General features: G+C 47.4%; 1 protein-coding gene across 1 annotated transcript; it reads left to right on the plus strand.

Moving 5' to 3' along the window:
* Positions 1 to 2749: 2749 nt before the first annotated feature.
* On the plus strand, positions 2750 to 4531 carry LOC125531049 (putative transcription factor bHLH107). Its single transcript, XM_048695460.2, has 3 exons — positions 2750 to 2884; positions 2988 to 3250; positions 3625 to 4531. The coding sequence occupies exons 1-3, from the start codon at positions 2752 to 2754 to the stop codon at positions 4105 to 4107; spliced, it is 879 nt and encodes a 292-aa protein (XP_048551417.2). The 5' UTR covers positions 2750 to 2751; the 3' UTR covers positions 4108 to 4531.
* Positions 4532 to 22944: the final 18413 nt, after the last annotated feature.

Here is a 22944-nt window from a genome sequence, read left to right on the forward strand (position 1 = left end):
GCGGCGTCACTCCGCTGTCCGTTAAGCACCACCAGGTACTCGCTTCTCCTCATTTCCAATCTGCATTAGGCTGCCCTAGTTCGTCGGGGGACGCTGTGTTCGTCCAAGTTCATCATATCTTTTCCATCTATGCTTAGTTCAATCCAAAAGCAGTACTGAAGTTGTGCGGTAGCGGTTCTAGCATCTTCTTCCAATCGTAGATGTATCCCCTTTTCCTGAGATTCATTCCCAGCTCACATGTTTTTCCACTGCCATATTTAGGTTTAGTAATTATTCATCCTTTTCTAAACTACCAAACGCATACGCCTGCATTCGCTACATTTCATATTGGGCCGACCCACGGAGGCTTGTACGGTAGAGTCTCTGTTCCGGTATTAGGAAGGTTCTAAAACCTTCCCTGAACCATTTTTTCTTTTTAACTCTTCTATTTTTTCTATCGTCTATATTTTTTGTTTTTCCTTTTTATTTTTTGCTTTTTTCTTATTTTATTTTTCATTTTATTTTTTTATACTTGTTTATTTTTTTCCTTTTCATTTTGCGAACATCTTTCAAATTCTTGAACATTTTTTAAGTTGTGGATTTTTTAAAATCATGAACATTTTTTGTATTTGCGAACATTTTTTGAAATCATGAACATTTATTAAATTCTCAAACATTTTATAATAATTCATGAACATTTTTTTGAGATCATGAACATTTTTTTGCAAGTTCTCAAACATTTTTCTGAAACACATGAACATTTTTTAGTCGACAAACAATTTTTGAAATTTGGGCATGATTTTTAAAATTCACGAACAGTTTTTAATTGATGAATTTTTGTGAAATTTGGGAACAAGTTTGTGAACATTTTGAACAATTTTAAAAATTTATGAACATTTTTGGACTATTCAAACATATTTTCGAAATCATGAATTTTTTTATTTCCCAAACTTTTCTTTGAAATCATGAACTTTTTTTAATATCTATTTTTTTCAAAATCACAAACATTTTTGAATCCACAAACTATTTTGGAATTCACAAACATTTTATGATATCTCAAACATTTTTTTTTTCAAAATTGCATTTAAAAAATGGAAGCTTTTTGAAATCTCAGATTGTTTTAAAGAGTAAAAAAATGAAAGAAAAGGGGGCGTCCCACCCCGCACATTGGTTGGCCAAAAAACACGTGCGGGGGAAGCGGGAGGTGCGCTTTCCTTCCTATTCAACGCATAAGTCGCTGAATAGGAGCTCCCATATGTAGCTAGGGAGGAGGCTGCAACCGGCACCAGGCTCTTCTCTCCCACCTCCGTCTCTCTTCTTCGATCCCTTTCATGCTGCCCCTGCATATCGAATTAGCTACATCAAACCCTGTAATCTTGTTCTGTTGATTGGTTAGCAAGTGAGACGCTAACACGAATGGTAATTGAAATTCATATATTATATGACCAGACACCACTCCCTAAACAAGACCCATACCTAATTTTAATTGCAGTTGATCAATTATCAATGTTGCATGAGCAGTAAACCAGTTATACACCAACATAAAGTGGAAACAAACGGTTGTCCAAAAGAAGAGCTACAAAAGGGTTTGGCAAAGTGATAATAAAAGTGCAATCTCTCTGATCACTTTGGCAATTTGTTATCTTGACGGCCTTTGTTCTAATAAAAAAATTTAAAGTGCAATCGCGATTGAGGTGGCTGGTTCCCATGATCGTTTCATCAAGTTTTCATTCAAAAAGAAAAAGGCGACTCTAGCCTATCCAGAAGGCGCGCAGGACATGAAAAGATATATCAGATCCTCTCTTTGAAACAATGGAGGTCAGGCGTACAAGTTGGAGTAGATGCACATGAAGATCTCATGTGAGTTCTGACAAGGTTATTATCGTCGTGTTAAGCAAACAGAGTAAAGGTTATTATCATCGTGTTAAGCAAACAGAGTGGTGTTGCCTCTAGCGACTTATTAGCAGTGGTCTCCAGTGAGTCCAGTCCCTGAAACAGAACACTCTCGGTCAGCTGTGCGCCTGGGCACTCCAAGTTCACAACCAAAATCTATTGTCGAGTGATTATGGCAAGGAGAGCCCGTTCTGGTGCCTACCCTGTTCGTCTGTTCACAAGTCAAAGGGAAAACTGTCTCATTTCTTGACTTTCACATCACACGTTCTGACGATCACAGGCAGTCGAGAAATGGCGTCGATCGGAAAATTGTCAGGTTTGAGCTTGAACAGTGTGAATGAAGTTGCTGGTCAGATGCGGAAGGAGAGGGAACCCGACACTGCTCCTCATAATGACTTCCCTTAACCAACAACAGTAGGCGTCGTGATTATATTCTAGTCAACGAATCTTGTGAGCAGACAGTGGTCACTCGTGCCGGTTTCAGATTTTGGTTCCAGAAATATTTGCAGCCCCACTTTTTTCGATTTATTGTAAAATTTATCTATGTGTGCCTACTGAAAGTGCTGAAACATTTAGGCACCTACTGAAATAACTGAAACTTGCCAATTTTTCGCTGAAATTTCATGGAAAACCAGAACCATCACGTCATGTCTTATAGGCTGCTGTGCGTATATACTACACTACAGTATAATCAATAGTACATTCATACTAATGGTTTGGCATGGCATGATTCTTTCCACATACATATACCCGACTCATGGCACACTCATACACGCCACCTCACCCATTGGCCGAGTCCATGCCAATCCGACACCGAGATTTCCCCTATATTATCCCCATAGTGGGGTACGGTAACCACATGTGAGAAAAGAGATGCGTATGTATGTAGGGCGGTCAAGTCATCTCTCACAGACAACGCTCCTCATCATCTGCCTCCAACCTAGTATCCAGTATCCATCCTACAATATATATGACGAGAATGAGGTGACAAGACGCCGCCGCACTAATTATTGTGAGCCTCCTCCTATCCACTCTACTCGTCTCACCCCCGCTCCCACTTGTTCTCCTCCTCCTGCTACATCACCAGAAATTCACATTCTTCCTTGTTCTTGCAGTGTTCAAGAGCTGGATGGCAGCTCCAGGCCAATCTCCGCACGATGCATGTGATCATACGGTGAGCAGAGGCCCGGCTCTGCTGCCCCGGCAGGCCAGCTCGGCGCCACCGGCTGGGCCGCCGGAGCTGTCGACGACGGGGTCGGGGAGGACCGCGCCGGAGGCAAGGGCCCTGAAGGTCCACAGCGAGGCCGAGCGCCGGCGTCGGGTGAGGATCAACGCTCATCTCACGGCCCTCAGGAGGATGATCCCTGATACCAAGCAGGTTTGCACCAAACCTTCAGCGTTGTGACTGTGAAGCATTTGGCAACAATATCTTGGCCATTTCACCATTCCAGTGCTGTGAAGCATCAACCAAACAAAGCTCAGCTGCACATAATTATTGTCGTTAGCTCATCAGCTTTTCTGGTAGAAACTAACTTTGCATTAAGATCTCTCTTCAAACAATTCTGATTCACCTTTATGTCTGAATCATACATGAGCTTTATGAAGAAGAACATTGAAAACTCGCGCAAGTGTTCACATTTCATCAGACTTTTAGCCCTGCAATTCCATCTATGATAAGACAAAGTAGGGCACTGCGGTACACTGCTATTATGCGACTTGTCAGGAAAATGTCTCTTGTCTTCCCTTGTGCAGATGGACAAGGCCGCCTTGCTGGCCAGGGTGGTGGACCAAGTGAGGCAGCTGAAGAGGAGAGCCAGCGAGGCCGCACAGCAGACGCCGGCCGTCCCGCCGGAGACCGACGAGGTCTCCGTCGAATTCTGCTGCACAGGGGACACCGACGACGACGACAGCCGCCTGTACATTAAGGCGTCTGTCAGCTGCGATGACCGCCCGGACCTCGTCGCCGGTTTCATCCAGGCGCTCCATGGCCTGAGACTTAGGACACTAAGAGCGGAGGTGTCCTCCCTGGGAGGAAGGGTGCAGCACGTCTTCACACTCTGCAAGGAGGAGGAAGGCAGTGCAGGGTGTGCTGGACTGAATTCCCTGAAGGAGGCTGTGAGGTTTGCTCTGGCCAAGGTTGCTTCATCAGAGCTGGTGTGTGGCGGCAGTCCGTTCCAGTTCCAGAGCAAGAGGCAGAGGATTCTTGAGTCGCATTACTCAATCATGTCCATATAGATGAGTACTTCTGGAGTAAGTATATTTTTTTTTCCAGATTTGATGTTAGTGCTGTAAGATAAGATAGATGCAGTCACTCCACTTCCAGGATAGATATCATGCCAACAGGGTTTACACTGTGTGCCTGATGCAGCATGGCTGCCGACATTCAGATTGCAGCAGAAATCCTCGATGGATAACGACTCAGCAGAGTCACATGATTAGTTTGACGATTCAGCAGTGGCGCGGATAGGCTGGTACTCTATGCAGCACCTCCTCATTGGTGGTTCTCATATTAGGAGATGAGACACGTAGAACTACTTTGTCTTTTTTACTTTTGTTATGTTAGGTATATCAGCAAGTTTTCCTGCTCGCCGGGTGTTACTAGCATCGGAGTAAAATAATACTTTCAAATGAAAAAAATTCTGAGTTTTCAAGTTTTTTACACCATGCAAGTTTTCAAGCAAAACGGACCATTTTAGCACCTTCAGAAAAGGTTTTGTGCTCTAAAGAGCACTGAAGCTTTATGGGGCAAACAAAACATTTTCCCATGAAAATTTACAAGCACAAAACAGACTATCAAAATCCTCTTACGTGTGTTCTCTTTATAATATTTTGGCATTCAAAATTTTTAGGCACCGTTCAATTACCGCGTTATACTTGGTAACTTTATTTGCCAACAAAAAAGAACTTGGTAACTTGGACCCCACTGAACTACTCCCATATGCTTACCCTACTTTACCACATAATTCAATCGTCTTCAGATTCTAGAAGCACAACTTTCTTCTTCTTACTAATAATGCCTAACTCTTGCTTTTGAAAAGCACAGCAACCCTGAAACTTCTGCCTAAGAGCAGCTAGATGCCTAGATGTATAAAGGTACACAGTTGCCGGTTGGATTAACTGTGCCAAAATCAAGAGTGCCTTTAGCTGGCTAATTACAGAACTTTTTTTTTAAAGATCCAGCAATTGCTGGCCTTTTGATGAATTCCAGATTTGTTGAAGTAATATACAGGTACCCGTTCCTGAACTAAGAACATCTATGTACAGTAAGCATGAGAACTAGCAACGGCAGTGTATTTACATGAACTGGACACAATTGTATATTTGAATGACAAAACAGTTGCAGTGAAGGAGGTTTGATTTAGTGCCTAGTTGATCATGTATCAAAAGAAAAACTTAAGTTTTTGTTGGCAAGTACTACCCCAAATCCAAATCAAATGTGGGATGTGAACATGATAGGCAAAATTAGTTAGCATTTAAGGAGACATCTTGTCCTTGAGGAAGACACAAATCAAATATGGTACAAAGGAATCTCAAATTGCATTCTGAAATTTGTAGCCTTTGATATTTGTATGTCGTTTCAAGGTACAAGCTTACTCCATTGAAGTGATTTTCTTTTTTCGAAAAGAGGGTATACGCCGGTCTCTGCAACAACCGATGCACACATCCATATTTTACTAAAAAGAACAAAAGTAGTTCACCAGCGTCAACTAAATTGAAAGTAAAAAGACCACAGCGGGTTGGTAAAAAAGATTTACATGACTCATCCTTCAATTCTTGAGTGCTTACTTGGTAAAAAAATAAAACTACTGCTCCTATAAATCAGGGCATATAAAATTGATTGGGCCCCATGCTTTGTGTTTTCATGCATGCGATTTGCTTCCATTCCATGCAATTCGTTTCGAAAATTTATCTGGGAAATGTCGGATTTTTCACGTTCCCAGCGAACGTTGTATCAGCCGTTAGATTGGATTCGTGAATCTTGAAGCAGATGAACCAGCCATGCCAGATTTTCTTTCTCGTTTGCTGCAGAGTGAGCCCCCGCGAACGAGAGTTGACGAAGTCGCGACCTTATTCCTTTCCCGTGTTTCCGTCTTCTGCCATTTCCACTCGAGAGCGGCGAGTCGTGTGTGTGTGAGAGAGAGGCGACCGGCCGAGGTTCTCTTCACGGGGGTAGCCGTCTTCCTTCGTGCGCCGTTGGAGCTGAGCGCTCAGCGGCAAGTTCGTGTAGGGGGGACAATGGTGTGCAGCGAGCGAAAGATTTCGAGCAGCCACGCCCACTCCTTCGCTGGCGGACTGCACTCGAGGTGGTGCAGGGAGTCGCACGAGCTCGCGGCGATGTGTCGTGCCCGCTCCCCCCTCGCCGCCGTCCATTCTTGAGGCGGGTGGTCATCGGAACAGCACGCGCTGCTCCGATGCGAAAACACCAACGTGCGTGGAGGCGCTGCTGGCCAACGCGTGTGTCTGTACGGCTATCAGATTTCAGGTTCCGACAAAACTCTTGAGGTTCGAATACTGGGGTGCACATTAAGATCTCTCCCCCTTTCTAGCTCACACATTTTATGATCTCACGGCCTAGCTTGTTGAATCCAAAGAACACGAGACACAAGATTTATACTGGTTTGGGCCACCGTTGTGGTGTAATACCCTACTTCAGTTTGGTGTGGTGAATTACCTCTTAGGCTGAGGAAGAACAGTTATACGAGAAGAACCGCCTTCTGAGAAGAGGTGTTCTTGTGTCTGATGAACTTGTGTGATTCGGGGTGATCCGGGTCCGAATCAGATGCCTCACTATGGTGGTGGCTAGTCTTATTTATAGAGGCCCTGGTCCTCTTCCCAAATATTGAGCGGGAAAGGGATCCCACAACGGCCAAATTCGAAGGGAGACAACTACTACAAGCTATTCTAGCAAAAATAGTCTTCGCCTGCCAAAGGCTCTGGTGGTGACACCGTCTTGTGCTCCACGGTGACCTCCGTCCTGCCGTCCTGCTGGTCTTGGCCTTGTTACACCGATATGGAAACATTTGTCTGATGCCTCGGGACTCCTCGCCTGTGCTTGCCCCTTTAGTACCAAAGAGGAAACGAGGACACTGCGAGCGCTGACGCCCGCCTGGCTCCAGTCGTCATGGCTTGCGTCATAGGAACCTTGCGAGGTGTCCCTTGCCTTGATCTCTCCGCCCCTCGCGAGCCAGTCTGGTGAGGCCGATGTGGGGGCTGAAAGTACAGGTGGCTCCATCCCGGTAGAGGTGGGCCTGGGTTCCCAACGGCCCCCGACAGTTACTTTGTGGCGGAGCGACATGGCAGGTTGAGACCACCTAGGTGAGAGGTGGGCCTGGCCCTGGTCGACGTCCGCGGTTACATCTATTAACACGCTTAACGAGATCTTGGTATTTGATCTGAGTCTGGCCACTGGCCTATACACACTAACCAACTACGCGGGAACAGTTATGGGCACTCGACGCCGTGGTATCAGTCGAAGCCTTCTTGACGTCAGCGACTGAACGGCGCGTGCCGGATTGGACTGGAACGCCTGCTCTTGTATTAGAGAGGCTAGGTCTGCTTACCGGCCGCGTTCGCAACGTGCAGGTGTGCAACGGGCGATGGGCCCAGACCCCTGCGCCATAGGATTTAGACCGACGTGCTGACCTCTCTATTGTGCCTAAGTGGGACCGCGACGTGTTGATCTTCCGAGGCCGGATATGACACAGAAAAGTGTGTCCGACCAAAGGGGATCGAGCGTGTTGGGAAATATGTTGCACCCCTGCATGGAAGTTTATCTATTCAAATAGCCGTGTCCCTCGGTTAAAGGCACTACAAAAAAAAGACACATCCGTGACATTCTGGGCCGAACGAAATTTTTTCTGTCATACATATGACACTTCTATGACGATAATTGTGACAAAATCCGGTATCATCATAGATGTGGTGGGCTCCTACTTCTATGACAAAAAATCATGACAGAAAATGGGCTTTTCGTCCTGGGCGGGCCGGAGACGCAGCTGCATGACATTCTTTGGGCCGTCCATGACGGAAAAAACCGTGGTAGAAGCGAGGGGGAGAAAAATTTTGGGGAGTTCCCGGTTACGGTGGGAGGTCGGGGGCCAAGCGATGCGCGTTTCTCTCGTACACGTACGCGCGTGTGTGCGAGGCGTTGGCTCTAACTGAACCCGAGCGAGGCGTTGGGCTCTATCTGAATCCGAGCGATTGCACTGCAGGCTACGCGTTACTGAACCCGAGCGATCGATCGATGGCTGTTAACTGAACCCGATCAAGCAATTCCTTGGCTACTGCTGCTAACTGAAGCCGATCGATGGGATGAACAGTGAGCGTTGCGGGGGGGGGGGGGGTTGGATGAACAGTGAGCGGTGGCGTTGCCTCTGGATGAACAGGACCCCGTGGTGTGGTGGAGGGCTGGATGAACAGTAGACGGTGGAGGGGTGCCCGTGGAGGGGTGGACGAACATGACCCCGTGGTGTGGAGGGCAAGATGAACAGTAGACGGTGGAGGGGTGCCCATGGAGGGGTGGACGAACAGGACCCCATGGTGTGGAGGGCAGGATGAACAGTAGACGGTGGAGGGGTACCCGTGGAGGGGTGGTTGAACAGGACCCCGTGGTGTGGAGGACTGGATAAACAGTGGACGGTGGAGGGGTGGTTGAACAGTAGCCGGTGGAGTAGCGCGGTGGAGGCTGGATGAACAGGAGCCCGTGGAGGCTGGAGGAGGTCGACGGTGGATGAACAGTAGCTCGTGGAGGCTGGAGGGGATCGACGGTGGAGATGAACAATATCCTGTGGACTCCCGTTTTGCGGTACGCCACACCCCTCCCGATGAATAGGATCCCGTTTCGACCGTAGCGCTCCAACACAAGTTCGTTTCCTTCGTTTTGCGGTACGCCACACCCCTCCTGATCAACAGGACCCCCGTTTCGACCGTAGGAGGTCCATTTCCTCCGTTTTGCGATACGTCACACCCCTCCCGATTAACAGGACCCCCGTTTCAACCGTAGGAGGTCCGTTTCTTCCGTTTTGCGGTACGTCACACCCCTCCCGATCAACAGGACCCCCATTTCGACCGTAGGAGTCCGTTTCCTCCGTTGTGCGGTACGCCAGGCCTCGTTTCCATCACCTCTTCCATCCAAGCCCTCCCGATGAACACGACCACGCATTCTGTTCCGACCCATGAACACGACGACGACGCTGTTTCTCCATTCCGATCCAGCCATGTACATGAGCCCTCGTCGTACGTATGCGCGATTAGGCGTTCGAGACCCCGCCCGTATGTACACATACGTGGCCGTATTTTCTTTCTTGCACCCTGGCCGCTGTACGTACGTGTACATGCTACGTGCGCGCATCTACTACGACACGTGTGTGCCTCTACTACGACACATGCGCGCCTCTACATCCACCAGTATATATGTACGTACACGTTCGCGACCAGAATGACAATGCCACGTACGCTTCGACCAGGTGGGTCCCGACTGTCAGGCACTTCCTTGCCTGCGAAGATGTAGCTGGTGGGTCCCAGCAGCCAGGGGGCGAATCGTTTTTTTTGCCCGGACGCACTTCCTTGCGTGCGAAGATGTAGCTGGTGGGTCCCAGCAGTCGGGGGGTTGGTGGGTCCCAGCAGTCAGGGGGGCGAATCGTTTTGGTTTTTTTTTGCCCGGACGCACTTCCTTGCGTGCGAAGATGTAGCTGGTAGGTCCCAGCAGGTAGGGGGGCGAATCGTTTTTTTTGCCCGGACGCACTTCTTTGCGTGTGAAGGTGTAGCTGGTGGGTCCCAGCAGTCAGGGGGGAAACATTTTTTTCGCGAAGTACGGTGGCCCGTCCGGTGGGTCCCTGCTGTCAGGTGGAGGAAACATTATTTTCCGTGTAATAAGGAGGCACTTCCTTACTGCGGCCGTGGACCCAGCTGTCAGCCTCTCCACGTACAGTCCACGTCCGATGGAACTCGTTCCTTGACCACGTTGACCACGCTGCGACGAGAGCACCAGGGCAGTGGACGATGGCGAGGCCTAGGAAGGGGACGACGCGGAGCCAGGGAAGACGCAGCAGTGGAAGCCCGCGCGGAGAACAGTACGAGGGTTCACTGGTTCAGCTGCGGTGTGAGGCTGCCGTCGCCGCAGAATAACAGGGGGTGTGGGTGAGTAGAGGGATGGCCTGGCCAGCGGTGGGAGTAGTACGGGGCGGTGAGGCCTCCGCGGCATCACAGCCGGCCACGGGAGGCAGGAGCACGCGACACGACCGGCGCTGCTTTGGGCGGCTGGAGTAAGAAGACTAGAGGTTGAAGAAGCACTACGACCGTTGGATGGACATCGTATGATCACTGCAGCTAGAATCGTTGATATTGACTAAGTTGACAAAGCCCTTGGTACGCGTCAACTTAGTAGGTCCACAGCTTGGATTTGGCAGAGAACATATAGCCCATTTTCGATTTGTAAAAATGTACAACCCATTTTTTAATTCTAATGGAATTTACTATAGCCTATTTACAGTTTGTTAAAAGTACAGCTGAACTTCTATCTAGGACAATGATTAATAATTTCAAACAATCGCTCAAAACAGAATTTTTAAAAAAAATTCCCACATTTTGATGGGATCCGAAATATTTTTATCCGAAATTTCTAGTCAGGTTAAATATAATTTCAAAATAAAGTTGTATTACGTTAAAATCCAATGAAATATTGCACGCACAACAAGTAATGAAATTAAAAATTTCAAATTCTAAAAGTAATATATTTTTCAAACTAATTACGTGTTTGGTGCATAGTAATTGTCCAGTTATTATAACTACATCCCATTTATTATTTCTTAAAGTCCATTTTTTGTTAAGCTTAATGCATACCTCTTAGGAAAGTTTGCAGCCCAGCGGGGCGGAGAATAACAAGTTGACCCGGATATTGTGTACAACTGTCGGCCTAGTTGCATTGCTGATGTTGAGAAAAAGCTATTTTTTATACACATGTAACACCCCGAATGTAACTTTCCCAATTTGTACTCCAATTCTTGCCATTTCCGGCGTTAAGTTATATTTATTTCCTCGGGTTCGGGTTTTGTCTCCGTGTGTTGTTGTCGTTGTCATGCATCTCATATCATGTCATCATGTGCATTGCATTTGCATACGTGTTCGTCTCTTGCATTCGAGCATTTTCCCCGTTGTCCGTTTTGCATTCCGGCGCTTCGTTCTCCTCCGGTGGCCATTTCTAGCTTTCTTTCGTGTGTGGGGATTAAACATTTCCGGATTGGACCGAGACTTGCCAAGCGGCCTTGGTTTACTACCGGTAGACCGCCTGTCAAGTTTCGTATCATTTAGACTTCGTTTGATACTCCAACGGTTAACCGAGGGACCGAAAAGGCCTCGTGTGTGTTGCAGCCCAACACCCCTCCAATTTGGCCCAAAACCCACCAAACTCTGCTCCATCATCTAGAGCGTTCGATCACGATCGCGTGGCCGAAAACCTCATCTCATTTGGACTCTCCTAGCTCCCTCTATGCTATTTAAACACCCCCCGATTTTCGGATCTCCTCCTACCTCCGAAACCCTAATTTTTCCACCGCGCGCCGCCGGACATTGTCCGCCCGGGGCGGACACACCACCGCCAGCCAACCGCCTCCTGCCACGTGGCACCCACCACCTCGCCGCCGCCGCGGCCCGGGGAGCCCGGAGCCGGCCCCCACGGCCCGAGCCGCCGCGCCGCCACCTCCCTCTCCTCCGAGCCGCAGCCGCCGGCGCGCCGCCGCGCTCCAGCCGCCGCCCCGTCCATCTCCAACTCCGGCCACCTCGACCTCTCCGGCGGTCCCGAGCACTGTTCCGGCGAAGATCCGGCCGTCCTCGTAATCCGTGCAAACCCTAGATCTCGGAGGCGTTTTTTTTCTCCAAGTCCCAGAAATTCCGATCCAAGTGCTCATGTTCGTAGCTCCGTGACTTCGCATCCATAGCTCCGATTCATGCATATAGCATATCAAAATGTTTATCTCAGAGAGTACATCATTTCATTCCATTGCATCATTTTCATTTGAGTTCATCTTGATGCCCGAAATGCTATTAGAAGAGGGCTACTTGAGATAATTGCCAGATCTGCTACTCCATTTAGGATTTTGTCATTTTTGCCATGATTAATGTGTGCATGATATGCCCTGATGCTCTACATGTGTTTTGTTAAGGGTTTTGTCATCTTTTCATAGGTGCAACCCATGTATTTTTGTGATGTGTGTGGTGACTAGTGCAAGCTTGCAAAGTGGTGCACTTGCTAATTCTGTTTTCCGGGACTTAGTAATTTCACTAAGTCCTGGACCTGTTTATCTCATGATGCCATATGTTCATGTTGTTTCCTAGTGATCCGTGCCTCTTTTGAGGATGATCAGTAAGGATGTTTTGTTAACATTGTAGTGCTCTATCCATCCATATCTTTGTTTGCAATTATGGAGCACCCTAGCTTGAGTCAATCGAGCTCTACTTTTGCTACTTTGTGAATCTGGACAGATTGTCAACTTGTTTGCAATTTTGCCGGTGATGTTGTAGTTGATCCGTGCATGCTATGCTTTTGTTCTTGCCATTTCTAGCTTGAATTTTGTGCCTTATTGATGGGTGTATGCTTGTCTTGCCATGACTTGCACCTTAGTGAGTGCATCAAGCTCGTAAACATGCCTACTTGAGTTATATTTCAGCTTGCTCCAGTTTTCACTAAGTCTGAAAACTGATTATGTTTTTGCTATGTTCACATGCTTGCAATGGTATTTTCTGATCCCTTTTGGCTCAAGGTCACTAAGGGACTTTTGTTAAGCTCTTTGAGTAGCTCCATGCCATGCTTTACTTTGACATGTTCAGGTCCTGTAGCATGTGGTTTTGTTGTCCGAAGAGGGCTACCTGATCTGAAATTTCAGACAAGTGTTAATTTCACCAAGTCTGAGATCTGTTTGCCATATGCATTTTTGCCATGCTTGTTTGAATCTGTTAATGGATGAATTGGCCGTAGATCAGTGCTAGACTTTTGTTAAGCATCTTGTATGCATCCCTTCCATGTATTTTGTTGTCATGTTTGGGTACTGTAGTATGTTCATCTCATTGCATTTAGATGCCTACTTGCTGTAAATCGCGGACCGATGCCATATTTAAATCGCTTGCCATTTCCAAACCGTAACTCCGATTCCGGCGTTCTTTATATCGTTTTCAAGCGATTTCATCTCATCTTTCCAGTGACACACTTGGTTTTCCAAGTTGAGGCCAGGTTCATGCATTTCCTGTCATATCTTGCATTTTGCATCCCGCATCGCATCCTGCATAGCATATCATCATTGCATCATATTGCTTGGTCTTGCACGTGGTTGATTGTATCCTTGTTGCTTGTTTGTCTTGTTTGGGTAGATCCGGGATACGAGTTCGCTAATGAGAAGCCCGTTGAGTTTACTTTCGAGGATCCAGTCAACTCTGACAACTGTGCAGGCAAGATGATCATACCCTCGAAATCACTACTATCTTTGCTATGCTAGTTTGCTCGCTCTTTTGCTATGCCATTGCTACGATGCCTACCACTTGCTTGCAAGCCTCCCAAATTGCCATGTCAAACCTCTAACCCACCATGTCCTAGCAAACCGTTGATTGGCTATGTTACCGCTTTGCTCAGCCCCTCTTATAGCGTTGCTAGTTGCAGGTGAAGTTTGGAGGCCGTTCCTTATTGGAACATCTTTTATTTACTTGTTGGGATATCATTATATTTCTATGTTATCTTAATGCATCTATATACTTGGTAAAGGGTGGAAGGCTCGGCCTCTCGCCTAGTGTTTTGTTCCACTCTTGCCGCCCTAGTTTCCGTCATATCGGTGTTATGTTCCCGGATTTTGCGTTCCTTACGCGGTTGGGTTATAATGGGAACCCCTTGATAGTTCGCCTTGATTAAAGCTTTTCCAGCAATGCCCAACCTTGGTCTTACCATTTGCCACCTAGCCTCTTTTTCCCTCGGGTTTCCGGAGCCCGCGGGTCATCTTATTTTAAACCCCCCCGGGCCAGTGCTCCTCTGAGTGTTGGTCCAAACTAGAGTCCTGTGCAGCGCCCCCTCGGGGAAACTCGAGGTTTGGTTTTAGTTGTATGGAGCGCTCATCTGAGTGTGCCCTGAGAAAGAGATATGTGCAGCTCATATCGGGATTTGTCGGCACATTCGGGCGGTGTTGCTGGTCTTGTTTTAACCTGTCAAAGTGTCTTGAGTTACCGAGATACCGAGTCTGATCGGAACGTCTTGGGAGGAGGTCTATTCGTTCGTTGACCGTGAGAGCTTGTCATGGGCTAAGTTGGGACTCCCCTGCAGGGATTTAAACTTTCGAAAGCCGTGCCCGCGGTTATGGGCAGATGGAAATTTGTTAATGTCCGGTTGTAGATAACTTGAACCTTAATTTAATTAAAATGAATCAACTGAGTGTGTTACCGTGATGGCCTCTTCTCGGCGGAGTCCGGGAAGTGGACACGGTGTTGGAGTAATGTTTGCGCAGGTTGTTCTCTAGTTTCTCGCTCGCGCTTTGCCTTCTCTTCTCGCTCTCTTTTGCGAATAAGTTAGCCACCATACTTGCTAGTCGCTTGCTGCAGCTCCACATATAATTACCTTGCCTTACCTATAAGCTTAAATAGTCTTGATCGCGAGGGTGCGAGATTGCTGAGTCCCTGTGGCTCACAGATTACTATTACACCAGATGCAGGGCCCGATGATTCCGCTCCAGAAGACGCATATGAGCTCAAGTGGGAGTTCGACGAAGACTCTCAACGATACTATGTTTCCTTTCCCGATGATCAGTAGTGGTGCCCAGTTGGGGGTGATTGGGACCGTGTCGCATGTTGGGTTATCTTTTATTTTGGCACCGTAGTCGGGCCATGAGTGTTTGGATGATGTAATGTTATTTATGTACTTGATTGACGTGGCGAGTGTAAGCCAACTATTGTTATCTCCCCTTTATTATTTATATTACATGGAATGTTGTGAAGATTGCCTAACTTGCGACATATGCCTTCAATGCGATTATGCCTCTAAGTCGTGCCTCAACACGTGGGAGATATAGTCGCATCGAGGGTGTTACAACACACATTTAAATTTTTTGTATAGATAAGGAACATTTTTTATACACACATTTAACATTTTTTAAATACATGATTAACACGTTTTAAAACATATTTTTTAGTCAACATTGGGCTCACAGCGAGCGGAGGAGGTCACAATACACATATTTTTTAAATACATAATTAACACTTTTTAAAACATATTTTTTGTCAACAGTGGGCCCACAGCGAGCGGAGGAGGTCACAATACACATATTTTTTAAATACATGATTAACACTTTTGCAAAAACAATTAGCCTACATCGAGCCAATTAGCTCTAGTCGGCCCATAGTGGGCCGACAGGACCCAATCAGCCCACAATGGGCCGACAGGGGCCAGTCGGCCAGCTGTAGGCCGACTGGAATCCAATCGGCCGGCTGTGGGCCGACTAGGCCTAGTCGGCCTGCAGCGGGCCGACAGTGTATTATTTTTGAAAAAAATTACCCAGCGTAATATTTATGAAAATTAATAAAAAATGTATTATTTAAAAAAATAGCGAAAAAGGCCTGTGTAGTACAGTACAACCTAACATGATTACTCAGCCCACATTCAGCGACACCGGAAAGGCCCAAACAAGGCTTCTGTACAACTTTTTGAAGTCACTGAGCTCAATTAATAACTTAAGAAAAAAGTTAGATTACAGAGGAACCTAATTAAAAGCTGTCACGAGCAAATAAATAATTCAACGGGTCCCTCTTGTGCGTGTGCATGTGTGTGTGTGTGAGAGAGAGAGAGATAGAGAGAGAGACCCATCGGCCGACGCTTGTAAATACATCTTTCAGCCATATGCGTTGCTGATGCTCAGTAAAAACTTATATAGTTGACACAATCATATAGAACATCATAGCACACTGAACTTGCATACAAAAATTTCACGCAGGCGGCACAATCAAGATGGAAGCAGTGGATCACTACGGGAAGGGCTATGTTGAAACCAATGAAGTCATACATAACGGTTCATCGTCTTTATCAATGACGGAGAAATATCTTGAATGTTGTGCAAAGAAAACAGACAGACAACACAATAAGTTCTGCTAGCACATTAAGTTGACGTACAACCCTTTCTAAAAAAAGTTCAGGTACAAAATTAGAACAGGTCACAATCAAATGTACTGGCATATCAGTGCTTCACACCCATAGCTCGGATTTAACTAGTATCTGACAAGATTCAGTTGTTACCTCAAATTAGAGCACATCCAGGCAGCCAGCCCTGCCTCTTCTCCCAAAGAAGCAGTGGCCTCCGCCGCGCGATGGAGTAGGCCCTGTGCCATCCATCGTTCCAAGCAACACGGGGAAAGTCTGACGTTGACTCCTGTAATGGATGTCGTCGATGGACCCTGGCACCAGCGACGGCGGCAGGACTTCGATTGATGGATTGACCATTTCTTCGACATGCACAAACACTCGATACAGGTACATCCCTAACGTGGTCCGCAGCGGCCTTGGTGGCGACGAATAGTACAACCCCGGTTCCTGCACCGGTATCTCAACACCAATCACCTTCGGTATGGTGGACGGCTTCTTCATCCATGCCATAACCGTCAGAGCCCAGCTGTCTGGAGGAACAAACATACTTACGAGCTCACCTCCAAGGCCGTTGATAAGCTCGTTCATGGACTTGCTGTTCCAAGCACGTCGAGGCATGCCGTGGAAGGTAAGCTTTGTTAAAAACTCAAGCTCAGAGGGCACCGAGCCCCATCCTGGGTGCCACCGATCAAAGCTCACCAGCGCGCCATCGCAGAACAAACGCCGGGAAGATTCGAACACACGACTGCAGTCGAAAGTTGTCCGGAACCTGACGAAGAAATCAGCCGGTGGCGGACAGACTTCGACGAGCAAGTCACTTATTTGGATGCCGTGCGCAATGCCAAGAGCTTTGCAAGGTCATCCGGCGAGACGGGAGGCCGGTCGCCGTTGATGGTTACCATCAGCACTTTGCCGGCAAACTAGTTGTCAAGCGCCGCCATGCCACTGTTGAGCGACAGCACGCAGCGACCGAAGGCAGGATGGACCTCAAGATCTCTGGCTCGGAGATCCGCGTTGACCGGCGACATGATAGTGCGCTTGAGTACAGGGAGTACAGGAGGGGGATTTGGGGGAACTGGAGTAGGAATCGAGATTCCAGAGGTGGGGGAGGGGCAGGAGACTGGGGATGAAAAGGTAGCATGAATTTCGAGCACGCGCCAATATGCTCTCGGCGCGCAAGCGCATGAAAACACCGGTGGTGCCCACATGTCGGCCTAAGAGTCCTTATTCTTTCTTTTTTGGAGAGCCCGGCCTTTTTTTTCAGGATCTTTTGAGAGCTCGGCCCGAGAGTCATAATTGACCTGTTTGGCATTGCGTTACTACTCGGCCCATATTCAACGACACCTCACTGGCCCAAACAAGTGTACATCATCGAAAAGACACTGAGCTCAAATTATATAACTTGAAAAAGGAGATATACTCTGAACACTGGAGAATGGTGATGCCCTCATTTAGCCCACCAGTAGTTCAAGATAATAAACAGTTTGAAACAACGATATATACAGCATTCAAACACTGACTAGTGACTACTACTGACATAAACAGCAAGACATGATAGTTCATAAGAAGTCTTGCTACACCACCAAAACGCACCCATCTGCAGCGCTCAGACTCTCGTGATCCAGATGAGAATGACATTCTAAACAGAAGCAACTATTACATAGTAAGAGTGACATAGACGAGGATGACCAAATGACAAGGAATATGCATAACAAAAGAAAGAACTACCCATCCAGAACCAGCAGCAAAGACAACAAAGTCATTCGAAGAGATGATCCAACACCATCATAATTTGCAGCGCCGCTTCAGCGACCAGTGATCCGGAGACACCAGTACTCCACCCTTTCGATGCAACAGCCCAATTACCTATCAACCTGAAGGCTCGAACCACATCACTGCCTGTCGTAATTGAGACATCCAAGGATCAAAGTTAATCCAGATGCCTTTGTCATTCTCACCTTCTTTTGGCCGCAGGCTGTATCGTTGACAATCAGGGGAGTTTGCTCCCGAACTCCTAGGGCTCGCCGTGTAGACACAGTTTTCCATAGGAACCAGAGCCTCTCTGCCATCAAGGTCCTTGCCAACGGTGATCTCCTGGTTAATCGGATAATTGAGTCCGAGAAATAGAGAGTGTGAACCAAGGATGTTTACCCGCCTCCAACTAAAAAATCCTAAAGGCCCCAACAAGTTGGTATCCTGCTCATAGACGTAACAGCCATTGTCTGGATACTCACGTATTACACGGTGCTTGTATACAGTGGGGTTTTTGCAATATAACTTTTCCGGCTCATGTGTCCGAATGATCATCAGTCTTTTGCCACCGTCTGATCGAGCGAGGAACCAGTTGTGCTTCCCTATTTTTGGCAAAGGTGGTGTGATTACAAAGGGTAGTAACTGTAGGGACACTGCATCATATCAAAAAGGACATGCATTGTTAATGTAAGATCAGCATTGTTCAGAGTATGAGTAGGATAATGCAAGAAACAACATTGATATGTCCCTGTTGGAACTGGGAGGAAAATACAGGGAAATGTATACTGGGTTCGAAAATATAGAAGTGCCATGCATGGTTATACTCATGTTATCTCGCAATCGATTCTTCACAGGAAACTACCATGTCATGCATGTTATGTAATCATGTTCTGTCCTCAGAAACAAATTCTTCAAGGTAACTAACATACCATGCATTGTTATATACTCGTGTTCTGTGGGCAAAAATTTTGTGAGGATATTATTCTAGCCATTGATTGCTGAAGGGCGAATATAGGTATGTACACATGGTAAGCATTGCAGGATTTCACTACTTCCAAATATAGAGTTCTCCATATGCACAATTACTTCCCTAATGTATGGTTAGATGAAACTAACAATGTGGTGCATGTTTCTACATCATGAAAATGAGGAAACTAACATGAGAGGAAACAACTTACACGTGCTGTCCCAGCAATACGTGGTGCCATCTGCTTTGTCAATCGCGTAGATGATGCCATTGTGTTCAATAGCATCATAGAAGTGTGTATCAGCTTTGATAATGATCCACTGCAAGCCGAGTTGTGTCCAGCTAAAGAAGGCACCGGCATAATGATAGGCGTGTCCGCGGTCGAACAAGGCAATTAGCTTGAAGTCTGCGTAATTCGCATGTCATGTGGGCACTTGGCAGATTACAATCTTCTGCAAAACAAGGTCCGTCCAACTAACGTAGTAATCTAGATGACTTGGACCATGATGGTAATACTCTATATAATCCAACGGAGGAAGGATAATCTCATGGGAGGTCTGGAAGTTCACGAGCACCAACTTTTTACCGTCTTCTCTGAAGGCAGCCATCCAGTGGGAGTTCATGCCGACCCAGTACATACCTGCCAAGAAGTTTCGGGCGATGGTGATCGGATCGATGTCGAGGGAAATGATGTACGCCACCCACTACATACCTGCAAAGAAGTTTCGGCTAATGGAGATCGGATTGAAGTCGAGGGGCATCATGCACGCCTCCGTATCATGGTGAGTGAATCTCGCAAGACCAGATAGCAGCAAGCAGGGTGTCTTGAAAAGCTTAGGCCTCGCTTCCACGATGGCCGTGTGCATGTCCCTCGAGCATGCAACCAGCCGCAGGGCGCTCAACATATCCATACACGAACAACAGAGGTCGAGGATGTCACTGGGAACTTGCTCCAATCGCGGCTCATATGGATGCTGCGTGGTTCGCGTTCGGCCATGGTGGAGTTTGGAAGGGGGCTTGATTTACAGGGGAGAAGGATGTCGGTGCTGGAGTGGCTAGCGAGGGAATAGTGGTACTGGGGAGGCGAGTGAGGCAACGGTACACGGGGGCACAGTGAGATGGAGATGGAGAAGGAGATGGAGATGGAGTGGTGCTATGGGAGCGGAGAGGGCGACGAGGCGAGGCGCCAATGTGCTGTACAGCGGCGGTGACAGACTGCACTGTGCACAGGGTGAGGCTGACTTTGGTAACCCGAACACGCCACCTGGACTAGTGTTAGGCGCATGGTGTTGTCACTTCACTGTGAGGACCGGATGAATAGTATTTTGACCATCAAGTGTACCATAGTTGTACTACTACTAGTAGTAGGTACATGAGTACTCCAGTATTGTATAGCGTAAATAGGTCTCCCGTGCTAGCATGCCTGTTCACTTCATCATTCAGGTATCATCCATATTGCGAGCAGAACCAAATTCTCGTGCATGCCCAATCAACGCTCTGCCGCGATGCATGTAGTGGTCGTTCTGGTGTATCAAGGACGGCATGCAGATCGTTCCACACTTGAGAAGAGGAAAATGGAAAGGTAGAACGCGGCAGTAGAGGAAGAGAACGCTGGCTAACGAGGCTGGGAGGGGATCGAGCAGGAAGTTAATGCTCCATGCCTAAAGGTTTTGGGAAAACCTAATTTTCATGAGGTGACTTATACTCACCTAAACGGAGGGAGTATTCCTTAACCAGAGAATGTTGTGTCTCCCACTCATGCGCTCAAAAAAAACTACGACACATTTTTTTATCTGTTTGCATAGGTCCCACCTATCAGGAAGGATGGGCACGTACACAAACAGGTACGGCTCATCAGTCTACCCGCATAGCCTTTTTGTTTAGTCTACCTAGCCGTCTAATCAACTGCCTGCACGCCACTTCTCCCATTTACTCCTTCTCCATCGGGAACCGATTCTCCTCGGCTTCTTCACCTCCCCTTCATCTTCATTTGCATCCAAACCCCACTGCGTTCACATTGTTTTAACCTCTTTAAATAATCATCTACTACTTCAATTAGACTAGCCATCTAATCCTAATTCTCCAAACCATAGCCCTCCGTTCCAGCGGTTCCAAATGGCGAAAGAGATCGAGATGCAGGTTTTTAGCGTCCAACATGTCCTCGTCGAAGGCTCAATGCGCATAGTTGCCACCGTCACCGTCCACCCAAGGGTTGTTCGGCAGTGGATCAACAATGTATCCAACTCCCTCGAAAAGGTAGAGATGAGGGTCATCGGTCTCGACGCAGAGTACACGGAGCGTGCCCCTGGGAAGATCCAGCGCGCCGCCGTCCTTCAGCTGTGCCTCGAAGATGATGTTTTGGTGTACCACATCATACACTCGCCCTCCATACCAGGTGAGCTTCACGATTTCTTGTCTCGGGAGGACGCATACTTCTGTGGGGCAGCCATCGAAGGGGACAAACAGAAGCTGGAGCCGTACAACCTTGATTTGAAAAGCATCGCTGACCTACAAACCAGAATCAAAATTCCTGTAGAAGTTTGTGATAAATAGACACCATCCCTATTCGACGTAGCAAATTTTGTGCTCGGTACAAATCTTCAGAAGGGTGACGAGACAGTGGCATTAAGGTCGTCTGGATGGGAGAATTATCCCTTGACGTACGAGCGGATAAAATATGCTGCCCTCGATGCCCGTGTGAGTTTCGAGATAGCTGCAAGGTCCAAAGAGCTTGTTGCGAAGCCGTTTCCCATAGAGAACGAGAAGAAGAAGAAGAAGAAGAAGAAGAAGAAGAAGAAGAAGAAGAAAAGGCTGCACCACCAGGAGGGCATTATGGATGGATGAACTATTTCCTCTCTTGTAAAAAAATTATTCCCTCTTGGTGTATATTGATATAGATGGACTATTTTGATGGTGTGCATGTCTTTGGAACAGAGTAGTAGCGTGGGTCCGCTTGACTATAAGGAACTATTTATCCGCATATATAGCTTTATCTGCTACTCCTTCCAGTGATCGGTATGCAGTGCATGTGTCCGTAGACATGACAGCTTGTCCATGGAAGTTCAACTACGGCGACCATCACGTTTCATCTCGCGATTCCCACGACGCCTCTCCAACCCACAGCACCACGCCCCCCGACGTGCGCCTCACCCCTCTCGGCCGCACCGCCCCTCTGCCTTTGTGTGCATGACATGTGGGCCACCTAAAATGCGGCGAGCATCAAGTTTCTACCACAGCCACCCGCAATTCCCACGACGCCGCTCGAACCCATGAAACCACACGTCCCCCGACCTGTGGCTCACCCCTCTTGGCCCCACTGCCCCTCTGCCTACGGGAGCATTACATGTGGACCAGTCACCTATCGGGTCCACATGTTATTGACTCAAAGGTAGGTGTAGTAAGGCGCTGAAGCTCAGTCCCGACGGCCCTGAGAGGGAAATGTAACTCCTGCGCCAGGGCTTGTGGTGCTCCCACAGCACGAACTCGTGCCAAACTCGAGATTTGTTTCTTTACTATACATGCACACAACGATTTAATGGACATTGTAATCTCAACATGTGATGGGGAGCTCTAAATTTGAATTTGAAACTTACAAAACGAAAAGATTCAAAACAAATAAACTGGGAGAGAGGGAGTATATCATAGGATGTGTCCCATACAAAATAAGTCCCCTGGTTTGTCACTGCGAAGATGCGGTTAGAAAGGAGCACAACGTCTTCCTACTCGTATGACATCAAATCAGCCGCAGACAGCATGGTCCGCCTTTGACCGCCATGTGCAAGGTTCGTGCTTTCTTATTCAATCTCACCGTGATTCCATCGTACCAATTCATGTGGTGGACCGTTGCATGGCTGATCCCAATGTTGGACAAAGGTTCTATGGGAACGGTGTCACCATTGTAAATGTTGTGCAAATTGATGTTGGTACCCTCCCGTACATATGCAAGCCAATCTCCACTTGCACCGAGCCTAACCTGTGAAACAGTGGGAAGGGGGAGAATTAGGAAATGGACATGGAAGTAGTCTTTAGAATGCATTTACTACGTGATCAAACTCATCTTACCTGCTCATGGGAGGAAATCCGAGTGCCCCTCAACATCGACATCTCAAGGGGCGTCAACTTGCAACTACGGCCATGCCGCGCTGGAGAGACCCCCAAGGAAACATCCTCGTGTGTTCCACGGAACATCAAGATGCATTTGTATGAGTAGTTTATCTTGTGAGAGAAAAGGATGAACGAGGGAAGGCCT

Source organism: Triticum urartu, chromosome 3A (assembly GCF_056163025.1).
Source record: "Triticum urartu cultivar PI428250 chromosome 3A, HENAU_Tu73, whole genome shotgun sequence".
Taxonomy (NCBI): domain Eukaryota; kingdom Viridiplantae; phylum Streptophyta; class Magnoliopsida; order Poales; family Poaceae; genus Triticum; species Triticum urartu.

Coding starts and splice junctions, on each gene's coding strand:
- LOC125531049 (XM_048695460.2), top strand. CDS start 2,752: ATGTATGTAGGGCGGTCAAGTCATCTCTCACAGACAACGCTCCTCATC. Junction 2,885..2,987: donor ACGCCGCCGCACTAATTATT/GTGAGCCTCCTC, acceptor TTGTTCTTGCAG/TGTTCAAGAGCTGGATGGCA. Junction 3,251..3,624: donor TGATCCCTGATACCAAGCAG/GTTTGCACCAAA, acceptor TCCCTTGTGCAG/ATGGACAAGGCCGCCTTGCT.